Genomic DNA, 19,483 nt, shown 5'->3' with positions numbered 1-19,483 from the left:
AGGAGTTGTTTGTTATTGGCAGGTTTTTATAAATACACTAGTCTCCATTTATCCATGGGAGATATGTTCCAAGAACCCCCAGCGATGCTTGAAACCACAGATAGTACTGAGCTCCATATATACTTATGATAAAGTTTAATTTATAAATTAGGCACAGTAAGAGAGCAACAGCAACAATAATAAAATAGAACAATTATAACAATATACGGTAAAAAAGTTATGTGACTGTGGTCTCTCTTTCAAAATATCTTGTACTGTAAGCACCCTTTTTCTTCTTAAGATGATGAGAGATGATCAAATGCCTACATGATTGGGTGAGGTGAGGTAAATGGTACAGGAATTGTGACTTAGTGTTAGGCTACTAATGACCTGACGGTCGGTCAGGAGGAGGATCATCTGCTTCAGGTGATCCTGGATCATTGAGCCCTGATGATGTCAGCAGTTGTATGTCAGGAACAGACTATGACATGGTTCGGGATTCCTGATGGGACAGCCCGAGATCTCAGAAAGGGCATGAAACTTAAAACTTACGAGCTGTTTATTTCTGGAGTTTCCCATGTAATATTTTCAGACTTTGATCGTTGGTAACTGAAATCTTGGAAAGGAAAACTGCATTTAAGGGGAGACTACTATATATTTATTATATCCATCTTTGTACATATTTGTGTAAGAAATAAAAGAATGTGTAATCAGAAGGGATTCTGGGGACCAAATAGTTCAAATGGAGAATTGAGAGTCCAGGTAGATTGGCAGAATTGCAGAGATACCAGGTCTTTAATCATGAGTTCAGGACGCAGCAGGCCACTACTTTAGGTGTGGAGGCCTAGGATTTAGAACTGAGCTATACTATCTTTAGACTTTCTAAAAAATTATGACTTGCTGCCACAGATTATGCCAGCAGTCATATTATAAGATTGGGTGACCCTTCCAAACTGGATCATCAAATTAGTTAATATCTTCTTAAAAGGAATGAATCCAAGAACGTGTTGGAGCTACATCTGGATGCAAATGAAGTAGTGTTACAAATTCTGAGCAGTCAGATAGATAATCCAATGATAAATTTTAAGCAGTGAGCTATATTGATATTACTGTCAACTTAGCAGGGATATCAAAAGAACACTTGGCAAGGAGTAAATAGTGTTTGTTACTGTAGTGGGAAAACCAAAGGGAATAGAGAGATTGGGGGACATCAAAGTACAGCAGTTTATCTTTATGGTCAAGGACCTTCAGCATTTAAAGGATATTTAGATAAATGTTTCTCAAACTGTCTTTGGTGAAGGACTAGAGTTTTAAAAAACTTCCAGTCTGTCACCAACTGATACTTTTCTAAAATATAATAAGAAAGAATTACTAGAAAAATGAAATATTTATATTAGATTCTTCTTTATATTAGATTCATCAAAATTAAAACTACTCTTATAAATTGCTCTAAAAGTTTCTAAATTCTTACTCTCAGTATCTGTGCTTGTCTCGTCATGGATTAGTAATAGTTTATAGTCTAGTACTGGTCCATGGGCCCCACTTTGAGTGTCACTGTTCAGAGGATTTCTACATTCTGACAGTCCCGGAGTTGGCCTTTTTGAGAATTCTACCTGAGGGGTGAGACAGTGTGGTACATTAGTGATAAGTAATTCCTAGCTACACATTGGATAATCTGAGATACTGGTTTCTTTTTCTTTTGAAGCAAATACAGTAGAACAAATATGGTAGAAGGTTATGAGAATGAAGACTTCTCTCAAAACTTTCAGTTAGTTGGTTCAGTAAAAACTCAGACAGAGCATCATTACTTTGTTTATGTATTCTACATATAGACCAAAGAAGCATGACTTTTGAGTAAGGAGAGAATGTTTACAGTATAGTCTTTTCTGGGGAAACCTTCTTCCTTTATTCCTGCGCATTCTAAAGAGCAAACATTTTAGGACTTCCCTGGCGGCCCAATGGTTAGGACTCTGCACTTCCACTGCAGGGGGCGCGGGTTTGAGCCCTGGTGGGGGAACAAAGATCCCGTATGCTGTGTGGCACGGCACCCCACCCCCACCAAAAAAAAAAAAAAAAAATCAAACATTTTTTGCTATTTGCTTGTTAAAGCTATATATGGATTTATATTTTCTAAGTTGATAAACATCTTAACACTATGCCAGTGACTTGGGTGGCATTTCAGTTTTTCTGTCGAAACTGATGATTTTTATTGACTGGGCTGGGCACATTAAGTCAATTCTTATTATATTGTTTTTTGTTAAAATGTTAACGTTTGCCATTTCAGGTTGTTTAATGTAGTTCATGGTAGAATTCATTTCTTTATAAAAACTTAATAAAGAACTGGTGTTGGCTTTTTAAGTCTTGTTATAGTATAATATTGTCTTAATCTAGTCTAGAGTTAACAGAATTTCAGGATCGGAAGGCATTAAACCCTAACAACCACCATGTGATATATTAGCCCCTTCTAATGCTTCCCTGCGAAGCGCCTGTCCAGGCTGTGCCTGCGTATCTCCAGTCACAGGGAAACTCCATGAGTCCCAAGGCCACTTATTGGGCAGCTGTGCTGTTAGAAAGTGCTTTTGTGTCACTTCTACATCTTGACACAGTATGGAACAAACAATCAATCCTCGATGCGACAGCACTTCACATAAATGAAGATAGCTGTCATGTTTTGTATTTTTCTCTTCTGCAGGCTGACACATAGCCTTTGCTTATACCATGTGATTTGTGTCCTTTTACCATTCTTGTTGGCTTTTCTGAATGTGATCCAGTTAGTCTCTCTACTTCTCAAAGTGTAATACCTAGAGCTGAATGACGTGTTTGAGGGATGGTTTTAACCAGTGTGGAGTACAGTACTGTTATCTTCATTTTTTTGGAAGTTATATTCTCTGAGGTTGTATTGGACAGAGCTTTGTGTTGCAAACCATTGGCAGGTTGTAACCCATTGGTGTGTTATAAAATCATTTTAGTGGGTCTCGGTCCACATTAAAAAAATATGAAATAGGATAGAACTGAATAAAAAATATCAGTGCATTTCATGTAGTAGAGCTAAGTATTATAGAAAAATGTTTCAATTTGTATATATAGACACATAGACACTCGTGTATACACACGTACCCGTATATGTACATATATACTCAGCGCATGTGTGTGTAGTGAGTGGTGGTATAAAGTGGTGATATATAAGTTTCTTACTGTGTATCAGAAAGGTGTGAAAGCCTCTGGTCTAGACTAGAGGGTTCCCCTGCTTGCTTTTCTCTGATGGCTCCTTCTGTTCTCTTCCGGCTCTGCCACCACTTAGATCCTCCAGCTGATATTCTTCTCTTTGTTCGCCTGTGGGTCCTGCTGTGCAACATGAGGGGCATCCTGAGCTCCATTAGATTTGACTTGGGACCTGGGAAAATCATTTTACTGCTCTGATTCAATCTCTGCACGATGGGACCCCCTCTGATAATTTTTGTCTGTGGAATAAAGAAGGCATAGTAATGAGTTGAGGGGGTCAATTGAAGATTTTTGTTTGTTTGTTTGCTTTAAATTCTGAAAATTATTACCCAAGCAAAATTAAGGCTTTAATGAACACAGTGTTTGAGATAGACTTTCCTTCTCCATATTTCTGGTTTTGCAATTTGTGCTTTTGAATACTCCTAACAGTAATTACGTACTCTGTGCCAGGCCCTGTTCTAAGCACTTTATATGTATCAAGTCAGTGGATCCTCATAACAGCTCCATGGAGTGTGACTGTCATCCCCATTTTGCAGATGAGGAAACCAAGGAAGAGACCGATTATTTAACCTGCATGAGGCTTTAAAATTCATAGTGTATAACAATTGTATCTCAAATGGCAATCTAAGAAAAAAAATCCTCTAAAACCACCTACACCTAAAATCCATGGATGGCACATTTGTCCCATTATCTTGTAGTTCCAGATATGCTCATATAGCAGATGCTAAGTTTTTTCATAATCACTTAAAGAAAGAATTTGAGAATTTAAAAAACTTTTCTTTCATCTTTGGAAAGCACCTCTCACCAACAGGAAAGGGAATCCTTTAATGACACTTCAGAATCTATTAACTCTCCCTCTTCCCTCCGCTCTCCCATTCTCTCTCCCCTTCTCCATTTTTACCTCCACCTTGTTGTCTGTTTCTACTGCGGTTCACTCTTGTACTTTTTCTTGTTGTTTTTTCTTCTCTCTGTCCTCCCCTGTCCCCTACCAGTTTTCCATTTATTCTTTTCTGTACCCTGCCTTTGCACTGTTCATGTTCACTCAAATTTATTTATTTATTTAAATTTTTATTTTATACTGGAGTATAGTTGATTAACAATGTTGTGTTAGTTTCAGTTGTACAGCAAAGTGATTCAGTTATACATATACATGTATGTATTCTTTTTCAAATTCTTTTCCCATTTGGGTTATTACAGAATATTGAGCAGAGTTCCCTGTGCTATACGGTAGGTCCTTGTTGGTTATCTATTTTAAATATAGCAGTGTTCAAATTTATTTTTCATAAGAAGAAATATACTGAGCACCTAGTAAGTGTGAGGCACTGTGGAGATACAAACAAATAAAACGAATATCATGAAAATCAGTAAGAGAAAGATCAAAGCTCTGCTAGTTCATTCCCTTGAGAACGTGAGCCACTGGAGCATGCCAAGATAAATACTCTCCAGTCCTTTCCTGTAAGGAGCAGGAATTGAGATTGGGATTTAGCATATAGGTTATAAATGGTATAAAATATAAAGCAGAGTTCAGAGAATAGGGAATACATCCATTTAGGTCATGTTTGGGGTCAAGGAATGAAAATGGTGGCCTAAAACTGTTACAGGAATATTTTTATTGAACAAATTAAGTGTTTGATATAAAAATTGCTTTTTCTAAAATTATGTTGTACATTAATTGTAAAAAACAGTATGTAAGAGCTTCCCTGGTGGTGCAGTGGTTGAGAATCTGCCTGCTAATGCAGGGGACACGGGTTCGAGCCCTGGTCTGGGAAGATCCCACATGCCGCGGAGCGACTGGGCCCGTGAGCCACAATTACTGAGCCTGCGCGTCTGGAGCCTGTGCTCCGCAACGGGAGAGGCCGCGATAGTGAGAGGCCCGCGCACCGCGATGAAGAGTGGCCCCCGCTTGCCACAACTAGAGAAAGCCCTCGCACAGAAACGAAGACCCAACACAGCCATAAATAAATTAAAAAACAAACAAACAAACAAAAAACAGTATGTAAGTTGGCCTTGTCCCTGGGGATTTCTATAATATTTTTTAATGTAAGAATCACCAGCATTCCCACAGTTGGAATAGGAATCCGTCCAGGACATTTATGTAATTTGTTTCAACTTTGATATGACCTTGGAGTACACTTGTCCTCTCCGGCTCCACTTGCTCACCTGTACTATATATGCAGTAGTTTTCGGGTGCCTCCTGTGTGCCACCAGGTAGGCTGCTGAGCACTAAGGGATCCAAGGTTTAATGTACTCTAGTTTATTATAGAGCTTTTGTTTTAGCAGAGCATCTGTCTCCTTGGTTTTGCCCTATTTAAGGACACTTGCAGGTACTTAGTTTTCCTTCCTCTCTCTTGATCAGATCCAACTAATTCTTAGAGCCCGGGTTCCAGTAAACCTTCCTTGACTACCTGCTGAAAGTGGTTTCTCTGCTCTCTCAACTCCTATTGTGCTTATTTTCTTTCACCACTAATTTGGCAATTAATCATGTTAATTGCTTTGTGACTGGTATCTATTGTTGTCTTGAATTGTTATTTAAATTGTGCCTTGTTTGACTTTCACAGGTTTGATTTTTGTCTTCTGATTACAGTTCAAGGTTCTTGAGAATAGACTCCTTTCTGTAACTCTTATAGCAGTGATCTTTTTTGATTATGTACCTCAAATAATTTGATTATGAACCCCTAATACATGCATATTTATTTAATTATAAAACATACTTGTATATTATAAAACATATATGACATATATTGAAAAGAATGATACACACACTATTACTGTATGTAAAGTAGATAATCAACAAGGACCTACTGTATAGCACAGGGAACTCTACTCAGTATTCTGTAATAACCCATATGGGAAAGAATCTGAAAAAAGATATATGTATATGTATAACTGCATCACTTTGCTGTACACCTGAAACTAGCACAACATTGTTAATCAACTATACTCCAATATAAAATAAAAATTTAAAAAATGATATAAAATGAAATAAGCATTACTGTAAACATAATTTACATAATTTTAATATGGTATTTTCACTTGTCATACCTGAAAAAGTAATCTTTTTAAACTCAGGGCACTTGAACAACTATGTGGGAACTGAAAGAGAGTGCCAGGGTCAGTCTGTATATTACGTATTGGTAAGGATTAATTTCTCTCTCTCTGTCCATATATATATATACACACAAACATGTACATATACATATATATGCATATATATATATACACACATACATATACATATATATGCATACACACACACACACACACACACACACACACACACACTCTTTTCCCCTAAGTTTTTCTTCCTGCGTCCTAGTGCGTTGTCTTACATACTCACTTGAACACAGACCATGGACCATTGATCTGTTAGGTGTAACACTTTAAATTTTATTTATTTATGCGAGGGCTTTCTCTAGTTGCGGCAAGCGGGGGCCACTCTTCATCGCGGTGCGCGGGCCTCTCACTATGGCAGCCTCTCTTGTTGCGGAGCACAGGCTCCAGAAGCGCACGCTCAGTAGTTGTGGCTCACGGGCCCAGTTGCTCCGCGGCATGTGGGATCTTCCCAGACCAGGGCTCGAACCCGTGTCCCCTGCATTGGCAGGCAGATTCTCAACCACTGCGCCACCAGGGAAGCCCGGTGTAACACTTTATATAGTCATCTTAGTAATGTTCAACAAATACTTATAAATTGATTTCAAGTAAAGAAATGTGTATCCCCCATCACAAATTTTTGGAAATGTTTCCATAAGAGTTAAGAAAAATTCAATTAAAGAAGAGATGAAGATCATGAAAACAGCTGTTTCAAAATTATTTAGTATTATGGGAAAGGAAAATGTGAACTTGCATAAGCACTTTTTCATAAGTTTATCGACCATTTGGATCCCTTTTTATGAAGTGCTCCTTTGGGTCTGCTAACTTAGTTATCTTTTTCTTATTAACACTACAGGAGTTCTTTATATGGTCTGGATATGAGCCTTTAATCAATTTTATAGGTTGCAGATATCATCTGTCACTCTGTGGCTTGTCTTTCACTCCCTTAATGGTGTTTTTTGATGAACAGGAGATCTAATATTAAGGTGATCCTATTTACCCATCTTTTCCCTTATAGTTAGTGCTTTTGGGGAATTTTTGTTCACCCCAAGTTCTTGAAGATATTCTTACATTATCTCTCTCCATCCCAAGTTATCTTCTAAAAATATTTTTCTTCACTGTTTACATTCAGAGCTTCAATCCACTTAGACTTGATTTTTGTGGACTATTACAAGGATAGGGATCGGGTTTCATACTTTTCACTGTAAGTATACCCAGTTGACCCAGCACCATTTATCGAAAACAATTTCCTTTCCTTACTTCTGTGTAAAGATGCCTTTGTCATAAATCAAGTGTCCAGATATGTGAGGATCTTTCTCTGGACTCTCTATTCTGTTCCACTGTTCTATTTGTCTGTCTTTGTACCAATGTCATTATGTTAATGATTTATAGTAATTTTTGATATCCAACAGAGCAAGTTCTCCTACTGAGTTTTTTTCCTTACTGTGGTAAAATATAACATAAAATTTACTATTTTATCCATTTTTAAGTTTACAGTTCAGTGGCATTAAGTATATTCAGATTGTTGTGCCGTCATTATCACCATCCATCTCTAGAACTTTTTCATCTTGCAAAACTGAAACTCTGTACCCAATAAACACTATTTCTCCTTTCCCCTCAGCCCCTGGCAACCATCATTCTATTTTCTGTCTTTTTGAATTTGACTACTCTAGGTACCTCATATAAATGGAATCATACAGTATTTGTCCTTTGGTGACTGGCTTATTTCACTTAGTGTAATATCTTCAAGGTTTATCCATGTTGTAGCATATGTCAAAATTTCCTTCCTTTTTATTGATTGATTGATTTTGGCTGCATCGGGTCTTAGTTGTGGCACATGGGATCTTTCGTTGCGGTGGGCAGGCTCTTTGTTGTGGCGCACAGGCTTCTCTCTAGTTGTGGTGTGCAGGATTCAGAGTGTGTGGGCTCAGTAGTTGTGGCACGCAGACTCTCTAGTTGTGGCATGTGGGATCTTAGTTCTCTGACCAGGGTTCGAAACCCTCTGCATTGGAAGGCAGATTCTTAACCACTGGACCACCAGGGAAGTCCCCAAATTTCCTTTCTTTTTAAGGCTATTGAATAACATTCCATTATATGTATATACTACATTTTGTTTATCCATTCATCAGTCGGTGGATACTTGGGTTGCTTCCACCTTTTGGTTATTGTAAATAATTCTCTCAAGTTTTCTTCTTCAAGAGAATCTGGTCTATTCTTGGTTCTTAACATTCCATTTAGAATCTGCCTTTCAGGTTTCAGATCAACCTAAGGAGAACTATCATCTTTTCATTATGTTTCTCTTAATCTTAACACGATATCTCTGTTCATTTTTGTTTATTTTCTTCGTAATAATAGCTTTCTAAATAGTGTTCTTGTGCATCTTTTGTGACATTTGTTTCTATGTATTTTATTGTTTGATGTTATTTTCGATGGCATCTTTCTAAAAGTTTTTATTTTTTAACTGATTGTTGATGGTATATAGATGTGCATATACAGTATACAGTTGATTTTTGTTGTATGTTCTTTGTCTAGCAACTTTACTAAACTCACATATTATTTCCAATGATGCAGATGAAGATTTTAAAAGCTTTCTACATGCAGTCATATTATCGGCAAATAAGTATAGTTTTATTTCTTCCTTTCCAATATTTATACCCTTATTTCCCCATGCTACATACTGTGTACTAGCCAGGACCTCCAGTACAATGTTAAGTAAAAGTAGTAAGAAAGGATATCCTTGTCTCATTCTCTATCTCAAAGGGAAAAATTTAACATTTTGTTACTAAGTATGATGTTGCTGTAGGTTTTTGGTAGATGGCCTTTATCATAGTAAGGAAGTTTCTTTTTTAAAAAAATTTATTTATTTTATTTATTTTTATTTTTGTCTGCATTGGGTCTTCATTGCTGCACGCGGGCTTTCTTTAGTTGCGGCGAGCAGGAGCTACTCTTCATTGCGGTGCGTGGGCTTCTCATTGCAGTGGCTTCTCTTACTGCAGAGCATGGGCTCTAGGCACACGGGCTTCAGTAATTGTGGCACACAGGCTCAGTAGTTGTGGCTCTTAGGCTCTAGAGCGCAGGCTCAATAGTTGTGGCGCACGGGCTTAGTTGCTCGACAGCATGTGGGATCTTCCCGGACCAGGGCTCGAACCTGTGTTCCCTGCATTGGCAGGTGTATTCTTAACCACTGTGCCACCAGGGAAGCCCCAGAAATTTCTTTTTTTTGGTCCTTGTTTTCAAAGAGTTTTAAAAATCATAAATGGATATTTAATTTTATCAAACACTTACCCTGCACTTATTGAGATAATCCTCTTAATTTTCTTTTTTATTCTGTTAGCAGAGTGAATTAAATGCACATATTAGAAAAGAAGAAAGGTTGGACAGTAATGAGCTAGGCATCTATCTCAGAAAGTTAAAGGATTCCCCCCCTCCTAGTTAACTGCTAAAAATAGTATTTGAGCCCATCATTCCTACTGAAATCATATTGCAATTTAAACCACGTTTTTGCTATAAGAACACCTACTAAGATTTAAAAATACTCCCTACTCTAAAGTAGAGTTGAAATCTCTCATTTATAAATGGAGATATAGCATGGAAACTGAGAATAACAGTTGATGCCACATGAACTGGCAAACACATATTTTTGAATATTTTAATTTTATAATTTTTAAAACATTCTGGGCTGACTCACTTATTCTGGTAATGGCATTTTGGATTCCTATGCTAAGAATTAAATCTATCACTTTCTAGTAGGGCTCAGAAATAGATTTTAGGCTTTAGAGATGTAGAGGATGTATTTGGTATATCAGGAACATCATATGTCATCAAGTAGGTAGTTCCATTCTCCTGGATAATGATCTAAAATAGTGGTCCCCAACCTTTTTGGCACCAGGGACCAGTTTCATGGAAGACAGTTTTGCCATGGACTGGGTCGGGGGATGGTTCAGGTGGTAATGCAAGCCATGGGGAGCGGCAAATAAAGCTTCTCTCGCTCACCCACTGCTCACCTCCTGCTGTGAGGCCCGGTTCCTAACAGGCTGCATACCGGTACTGGTCTGCAGCCCGGGGGTTGGGGACCCCTGATCTAAAACATCTACTTCAGTGTGATTTTGCTGCCTCCTTTTACCAATTTTAATTCATGAGTCTTCTTGTAGAAAGGCCTAAGACTTGACCTAGTGGGTTTTGATACAGTCAACTTAGATGGACCATAATTCCCTTCCAAGACTGAGGGTGAAAGATTCTGTGAATCAGAGGTTCAGATGCCTTCACAGATAAAATGCCCATTTTATAGATTATTTAGATAGCTGTTAAGATATCCTACTTCCGTCTTCTAGCTTCTTTACTGCTGACTTTCAGTCTAGAAACCGTGATAATTTTGAAACTGATTTAGTCTGAGTGGAATTATTGATGTTAGATTTAGTTCAGAGAAAATAAATTAATTCTGTAAAATGGAAATGTGCTGAATATCAACTGACAATAATTCACTCTAATTTATAACTTAATAGTTATTTAAAATGCAGTTATTGGCCTTTGAGTCTTTTTTCTTTATACTCACCTGTTATTTTAGGTTGCCAAAGCTGAAGACTTCCTTCTTAGCTGCTGTTAAATATTGTTGGTTAAGCACAAACGTCATTATCAAGAAAACAGGAAGCTATGTAGGAGAACATGCCAAATGGTGAATTAATAGTCAGGGTAAAGGAAACTGACGTAGACTCAGGGAAGGAACCCTAGACTCATCTACTTTGTTCTTTTTAGGTGGCTTGAAGAATAGAAATGGTTTGTCATTATTTTTTCCAGAAAGTATGTCAAATAATAGGTTTAGCATTAAACTAGAAAGCATATATTTTGCATTGTCTTAAAAATGCTGATGTCTTAAATGTTGTAGAATATCTTCATATAACTTTGTTAATCAAGATTAATTCTTGGCTGTCACTCAAATCATATAAAGTGTTGTGAAATTGCCTACCTTTTCCTCTTTAGAGTGAAACTCTACTAATTAGAGTTCGATCTCAGTAATTAGGAACAAGTAATAATTTAAAGAGGATTCAAATCCAAATTTATGTTTCACTATTTATTTAAAGAGTTTGCTGAATAAATCAAGAGTGTCAACATTGTAGTGCCTATTTAATCAAGTTATAAGGTTATAAGGGCCTTGTTCCCTCTTTTGCATCATTGATTCACATGTATACAGTTCATATTACTGAGAAATCATTTTCTTTTCATTAAAGCACATGTGGTTGAACACTTTTTGGCAACTTATTGTCAGCTTTTACTTTCCATTATTATAAGTACTTAATAAAAACACATTTGTTGAAAAGAGTTATAATTCACATTTTTCAGTAAGTCTGATGGTTTCCCCTTTAATTATTGAGAGATGATTTAGTTTGGTGGTTAAGAAAATGGGCCCTGGAGCTAGACATCCTGGGCTTGGATCCCAGCTCTGTCACTTACTAGCAAGTTGCATGTCTTCTGTTTGCCTCAGTTTCCTCATCTGTAAAATGGAGATAATAACAGCATCTATTTCTGAAGGTTGCCGTGGGCTTAAATAGTTTAATCTAATTAAAGAACTTAGAACAGTGCTCGCCACATAGTAAATGCCCAAGAAATGTTAGCTGTTGTTGTTATTATTATTTATTGTGAAAATAGAGTAATTTTAGGTAATGACTTTAAGTTTAAATTCTGAGTTGCATGTACAACTCTTCAAAGGGAGGACCTTCCACAAATAGTCACACTTTTAGCTTTCTCAGAGGTGAGGATGAGAGCGCCTTCCCAATTCCAGTTAAATCATCAGTTTTTGTCAGGAAAAGAGCACTAGACCGGGAATCAAGTCTTATGCAAACCTTTCATTCAGCAAACCTTTATCTCCATACATAGTCGGTGGAGTAGCCACGTTCTGGACACCAGTGCTGCTAGGCTTGGGCTTCCCTGGGGGCACAGTGGATAAGAATCTGCCTGCCAGTGCAGGGGACACAGGTTTGCTCCCTGGTCCGGGAAGATCCCACATGCCGCGGGGCAACTAAGCCCATGCACCACAACTACTCAGCCTGCGCTCTAGAGCCCGTGAGCCACAACTACTGAAGCCCGCACGCCTGGCGCCTGTGCTCCGCAACAAGAGAAGCCACTGCAATGAGAAGCCCGTGCACCGCAATGAAGATTATTAGCCCCTGCTCGCCGCAGCTAGCGAAAGCCCGCGCGCAGCAATGAAGACCCGATGCAGCCAAAAATAAATAAATAAAAATTAAAAAAAAAAAATTAAAAAAAAAAAGAAAAGATGCTTAGGCCCAGGAGACTAAGATGTGGCCAGAAGTGGAAGTGGTTTCTAATCTGTTGTCATCTGTAAAATGACAGTTTTTGAGCTTAGCTGATGATTACAGTCATACAGTAAAATTTCATCAGTGCTGGGTGCTCAGCACTGTGCTAGATGCTGTACTAAGACATTTTTAAAACTGTAAAGCAGTTCTTGGCACCAAGAATCTTAGATCTGGTGGGAAAAACAAACCACAATTAGAAAATAGATCAATAATAATATTGAGAGTCATGATTAGATGTAAAATAAGAGATCATAGGAATGAGAGTATAAGAAGGTTATTATGCTTAGCATTTCAACGTGCCAATGGTTAGCTGCAATTTCTGTAATAAAGAACCAGAGTAAACTGCCTGATTTGTTGTTAACCTGAATCCCCACTTGAGAATTCCCACTTGCATAATCTTTTTAAAAGGGAACTCAACCCACTTTGTTCTCCCACATGTTAAACTTTAAAATCTTGAGTCCCCAGTATATTGAGGTAATTAGAATTTAGTGAAAGATACATTTTTAGAGCATAGTTCACCCAAAAATCCTTTTTATGTTATAATGCCAAGATATGTGTTTTGTTCTTGTCACTGCTGTATTCCCAGCACCCAGCACACTGCCTGACCTATAGTAAGCACTCAAGAAGTATAGTTGAGAGGGAATTCCCTGGCGGTCTAGTGGTTAGGACTCCATGCTTTCACTGCTCAGGGCGTGGGTTCAGTCCCTGGTCGGGGAACTAAGATCCCACAAGCCTCTGCATGGTGTGGCCAAAAAAAAAAAAAAATTAAACAAACAAAAAAATATAGTTGAGAGACAAATTTGAAATTACACTTAAATTGTCAGTAATTTCTAAGTCATTTAAAAATTATTTTACTATTAAAAGATACTCAGTTTGGAATATTGGTTTTTTAAACCTTAGATCTAACTGTGTGTTAGGACAAGTTGCCATTATACAAATATAATTTTAATGAAGTTGGTAACTTCTTATTTACTAGCATTTTCATACTTGTGTAAGGAAATGCCTTTCTAGGAGAATGAACTTTCCCACTGTATTAGTTCTCTGTAACTGCATTTGACTGCAGCTTCATGGGAGGCCTTACACAGTTCTGGTGGAAGGGTTCCCAAACCCTGCCACATAAGAAACTGTGAGAGATAATAAATGTTTGAAATGTGACATTTTGTGATATCACAATATAAAGACTTTCATATACTTTACCTGAAGGCTCTTTTATAGGTAGATCATCCTGCCTTCTTTCCTTTTGTAAAGGAGTGAAGCACTTTAGAAGAAAAAGATAAATCAAGCCATCATAGCCAAGTTTCCTGAGGCAAATATAAAAAGAATGTATTTAGCTTTAAAATATTTATATAATTGTAGAATAGTTCATGTTCATTATTAATCAAAACAATGCAGAAAGGTAGTTGGAGAACATTCTAAAAATCACCCCAAATCCTGCTACATTTTGGTGACGGTCCTTTTGAAATCTGTTATGTACATAGACATACACAGACATTGATCTATCTTTTCCGTACGTGGAGCCATACTATCCATATGTGGTTTTCAGTATTTTTTAACCCATGCCCTTTTTTGATTAACAGAAAAACACTCTTTGAGTGTGATTTGAAATTTTATGGTATATTAAATAACATGACCAAAACCAGTTTTATTTTATTTTTTTATGTTTTTTAATAAATTTGTTTATTTTATTTATTTATTTTTGACTGCACTGGGTCTTCGTTGCTGCTCGTGGGCTTTCTCTACTTGCGGTTGAGCGGGGGTTACTCTTCGCTGTGGTGCACGGGCTTCTCATTGCGGTGGCTTCTCTTGTCGCGGAGCACGGGCTCTAGCCTCTCGGGCTTCAGTAGTTGTGGCACACGGGCTCAGTAGTTGTGGCTCGCGGGCTCTAGAGCACAGGCTCAGTAGTTGTGACGCACGGGCTTTGTTGCTCCGCGGCATGTGGGATCTTCCCGGGCCAGGGCTCGAACCCGTGTCTCCTACATTGGCAGGTGGATTCTTAGCCACTGTGCCACCAGGGAAGTCCATCCAAAACAAGTTTTAGACAGAGGTAATTTAAAAAGGGGAAACATTTTAGTTTAATCTTAAAAGAACCTTTAGGTAACATGACATTGGTTTGTTTCCCATAAAACTATTTATCCTAGGTAATATGGAAGACAGAGCATAACAAGGTATTTTAAATAATTTTCTCAGTATTTAATTGGAGGAGAAACTGCCTACTTTTTAGGAGAGAGAGACCAGCTTAGCCTTTCTTGCCTCTGTTCCCTTGAACAGTTCAGTTCTTGGCCCCAAATTTGTGTATATCTCTCAGCAAAACAGAAGCCCTACAGTTCACTGGAGATTAGTGACATAACCTGTGTATACTCCTGTTTGAGGAGTATTACCCCTGCCACCATCCCCACTTCAAGTAAGTGATCTGTCCAACAACAGACAGGACTCTTCTAAGGTGAGTTTTTCTTCTATCTTTTCTTCTTTTTCGTGCTGTGTTAGTGGCCTGTATAGATTGGCTGGCCCACCCATGGATCTGCCTCTGTGTCCATGTGAGATTTGGCTGTCATCTCACACTTCCAGCTCTTGACTTGCCTTCTCCCTAAACGTGTGCTTCTCTGCTAGTTGCCCCTGTTGAATAAATCTTCTTGTCTCCCTTGCCACTGCTGTTTCCCTCATCCAAGTACCTAGCATCATTCTTGGCCTGAAATGGACTTGTTTCTGGTCTCCTCGTTTCCGTTTTGCCTCTTTACAGTTCCCTTTTCCATACAGTATACTGGGTAATCTTTTAAGAGCTTAGAATCAGATAATATTACTCTTCCTAAAACCTTCCTTTGTGCTTAGAGTAAAACCTGAATCAACTGCCACCACTTGCAAGGCTCTGCGTGGTCTGTCCCTTGCTTAATCTCTTGTCCTAATCTTTTGCTGTTTTCTTTCTCAGTCACTCTGCTCTAGCCGCATTGCCCAGACTTAGCAAGATTCCTTCCCCCAGAAATATCAGACTTGTTCCTGCCTTCACGTCTTTGCACCAGCTGTTTCCTCTGGCTGGAACGCTCTTCCCCAGAGCTTTGCATGGTTGGCCCCTTCGCGTTATTGAGGTTTCAGATTTCACCTCCTCCAGGGGTCTTCCCCAGTCTTCCAATGTAATGTGGCTCCTGTTTTATTGCAGCTCGCTGTTTTATTTTCTTCATCACATTTAGCAATCTTAAACCATCTTTGTGTGTTTGTCTCTTTTTTTATCATTTCTCCGTCCCTCGCTAGAATTTAATTATCGTGAGACTGTAGCTCTTGTCTGTCTTGTCCACCCTGTATTCCTAACACATAGAGCAATGTTCAATAAATCTTATCTAAGTGAAAAGAATCAGTGAGTGAATCACGCAGGTGGAGGAATGTATTTTTTTACACCCTGAGGTGGCTGGAACCAGCCCTTCAAGGAGGAAGGGAGGAAGGTGAAGAGGCAGAGCACAAAAACACTTTCCTAGTCGTGGTTAAGGCATAAAGTGAATAATATAAAGTGTGGCCCCACTGTGAATGTAAGAATTTAGAAACTTAATTCACATTGAAGAATGATGAGTTATTCAAACAAACCAGAATCAGATTAATCCCGAGGATTTCCTGTACTATTAATAACTTCACTCATTAAGCGATGTAGGTAATTTGATGATCTTCAAGACCCCAAAAGACACTTGATTGAATACTTAAAAAAAAAATCATTTAAAAACATTGCTGGTTGAGTATAATATACGAGAAAAAATTCTTAGTGTTGCTTATAGGGTCATTTCTGTCCGTTTGTATTTTATAATGCGAAAATTTATGTGTTTTCCATAAGTGTTTTCAAAGAACTACTATGTTGTGGGCTAGGAAAGATTATACTATAAGAGAAATATTTTAGTACCTTTAAGAAAATGTGCCCTGAAGAATTTTTTATATTGAAAAGGAGACTGTGTTCTTAAAACCTGTAAAAAAATTAAAGTAGATTACTCTGCAATGACTAGTGCAATTTTGTTTAGTTTATAAACTAATATTTTTATTGGCCAGTAAAGATAAAGAGGAATAATCAACCTAGTGATTTATGTTAAATACATTAAAGTTTCTGTCTGCCTCTTTTCTCTTTCACATTCAAATAGTTTTGGGGAAAAGTAATAGTTAATCTGAGATCTGAGTTAGTTTTTTTTCGAGCCAGCACTTCTCAAATTTAGTTTCAAATGACTGTTGCCCTTCAAAGTGGCCATCTCAGAAAGTTGTACATTTGTTCTAACAATGCTTCCATTCCTTAAACTACTTTTGTAGGTTCTTTTTCAGAAATGTTTCATAGGCGGTTTTGGAATTATGAATGAAAATTAGCCTTCTTTACAAATTAAAAACGTTGCTTTTTTTTTGACTACATGAAGACATACAACTTCCTTAACTGACTTCATATTAATATTTTATTAATTTATGAAGCCAATACTGCTGTTATGCAGTTGAAGTTATGACGCAGAAGATTATGAGAGATATCTTACAAAGTAAATCTCTGTAAAGAACAAAGAGTATTGTATAACTTTGTGCAGTAATAGATTAAAAAAAAAAAACAAGCTGTTGAGACCTGGGTGACTAACTCACCCCCCTTTTAGATTTGCATTTTATCTGAAACTGAGTGCAGTGCATTGTGCTCTGCTACAGATGTAAGTTATGGGGTGCCAAATCTAGAGGAAGCGCCTTATTTTCGGGAAAAGAGAGAAAACCATCTGGTACCAGAAAAAGGCCAAAAGTGGGCTCTTTTTAGTACTAACTGAGCGAAAACTAAGAGTCTATATTTAAAATATGACCATAAAACTACTCTTCTTTTACAGTTCTTGGCATCAAAGACTACAGACCTGTTTTGGATCATATACCTGTTTTCAAAGTCGAGATACACTTCTTTGAGAGAAGTAGTTGAAGCAGTGTTGGTATTTATTGTTAGAAGGCATATAGGTTTTATTGTGGGATAAATGAATTATTTGTTTGAGTGCGAGTCTTGTTGTGTCTTGGCCTCCATGACCATTAAGGGCTTTTATTTTGTTCTATAAGCCAGTGTTTTAATCGTTTGTCTTTAAGGATCACTTTTTATTAACTTATTAAATATTGTAAATATGCGGGGTTTTAAGAAACTCTTTTCTTCTCTTTCTTTTTTTTAAAGCTGCACGTCATTGACTCCTGGACCCAACTGTGACCGATTTAAATTGCACATACCATATGCTGGAGAGACATTAAAATGTAAGTAAATGATGACTCTTTTACTGAAAAATGTAGATTACAGTGCTAGCTATTGGATTTTGTGCTTTAGTTTGTATTTCTGGCTTTTAGGTGTTATCTCCTAAGATACTGATCAGAAGGATTTACCACTTTTTGAAAATTTGTCTTTCAGTCCTAGTTCTAGTCAAAGTAAGGCATGCAGCTCAATATCAAAATAACAAACAACCCAGTCCAAAAATGGGCAGAAGACCTAAATAGACATTTCTCCAAAGAAGATACACAGATTGCCAACAAACACATGAAAGAATGCTCAACATCATTAATCATTAGAGAAATGCAAATCAAGACTACATTGAGATATCATCTCACACCGGTCAGAATGGCCATCATCAAAAAACCTAGAAACAATAAATGCTGGAGAGGGTGTGGAGAAAAGGGAACCCTCTTGCACTGTTGGTGGGAATGTAAATTGATACAGCCACTATGGAGAACAGTATGGAGGTTCCTTAAAAAACTAAAAATAGAGCTACCATGTGACCCAGCAATCCCACTACTGGGCATATACCCTGAGAAAACCATAATTCAAAAAGAGTCATGTACCACAATGTTCATTGCAGCTCTATTTACAATAGCCAGGACATGGAAGCAACCTAAGTGTCCATCGACAGATGAATGGATAAAGAAGATGTGGCACATATATACAATGCAATATTACTCAGCCATAAAAAGAAACGAAATTGAGTTATTTGTAGTGAGGTGGATGGACCTAGAGTCTGTCCTACAGAGTGAAGTAAGTCAGAAAGAGAAAAACAAATACCGTATGCTAACACATATATATGGAATCTTAAAAAAAAAAAAAATGGTCATGAAGAACCTAGGGGCAAGACGGGAATAAAGACGCAGACCTAGTAGAGAATGGACTTGAGGATACGGGGAGGGGGAAGGGTAAGCTGGGACAAAGTGAGAGAGTGGCATGGACATATATACACTACCAAACGTAAAATAGATAGCTAGTGGGAAGCAGCCACATAGCACAGGGAGATCAGCTCGGTGCTTTGTGACCACCTAGAGGGGTGGGATAGGGAGGACGGGAGGGAGGGAGACGCAAGAGGGAAGAGATATGGGGATATATGTATATGTATAGCTGATTTACTTTGTTATAAAGCAGAAACTAACACACCATTGTAAAGCAATTATACTCCAAAAAAGATGTTAACAAAAAAAAAACAAAAACAAAAATAAAGTAAGGCAGTCGGCAGGGAGTAAGTTGTGGTCAAGTGGGCATGCACACGTTTTATCTTTTTTAGCAAAGGTCAGAAATACAAATGGCTACAAGGTCAGACTGGTAACATGAATGAGGGAAGCAGGCTAGGTGTGGCAAATTGGGGAACTCCTACCCAGTTTCGAGGGGTTGCCCTTACTGATTTATTGAGTAAAGGCAGAAATCTGAATTTTTATTTGAATTCTCAGTTTTAGATGTAGGCCACTTCTTCAAAATTACAATGTGGGCCAGCATTATGCAGGCCAAACCAATGTGTGTGTGCGCTGCCTTGAGCTCTTGGACCACTGGTTTGTGACCTCGATGAATAGTATGCAAGACCTACTGTAGGATTTAGTCCACCATCTACAGCATCTGCCTAGGTTGCATCAGCCCTTCTCTGCCATAATTACCAATACTGAAGCTCTAG

The 19,483-nt window shown here is 37.9% G+C and overlaps 1 protein-coding gene across 3 annotated transcripts in view; it reads left to right on the top strand.

Moving 5' to 3' along the window:
* BABAM2 (BRISC and BRCA1 A complex member 2) overlaps positions 1-19,483 on the top strand; it is a 444,468-nt gene that overhangs the window by 28,255 nt on the left and 396,730 nt on the right. For all 3 annotated transcript variants that reach the window (XM_059942959.1, XM_059942958.1, XM_059942957.1), the window contains exon 3: positions 17,740-17,816. In XM_059942959.1, the coding sequence (XP_059798942.1) occupies positions 17,740-17,816 (77 nt within the window). The remainder of the gene's footprint in view (positions 1-17,739; positions 17,817-19,483) is intronic.

This window comes from Balaenoptera ricei, chromosome 13, assembly GCF_028023285.1.
Source record: "Balaenoptera ricei isolate mBalRic1 chromosome 13, mBalRic1.hap2, whole genome shotgun sequence".
Classification (NCBI taxonomy): domain Eukaryota; kingdom Metazoa; phylum Chordata; class Mammalia; order Artiodactyla; family Balaenopteridae; genus Balaenoptera; species Balaenoptera ricei.
This window is presented reverse-complemented; position numbering and strand designations above follow the sequence as displayed.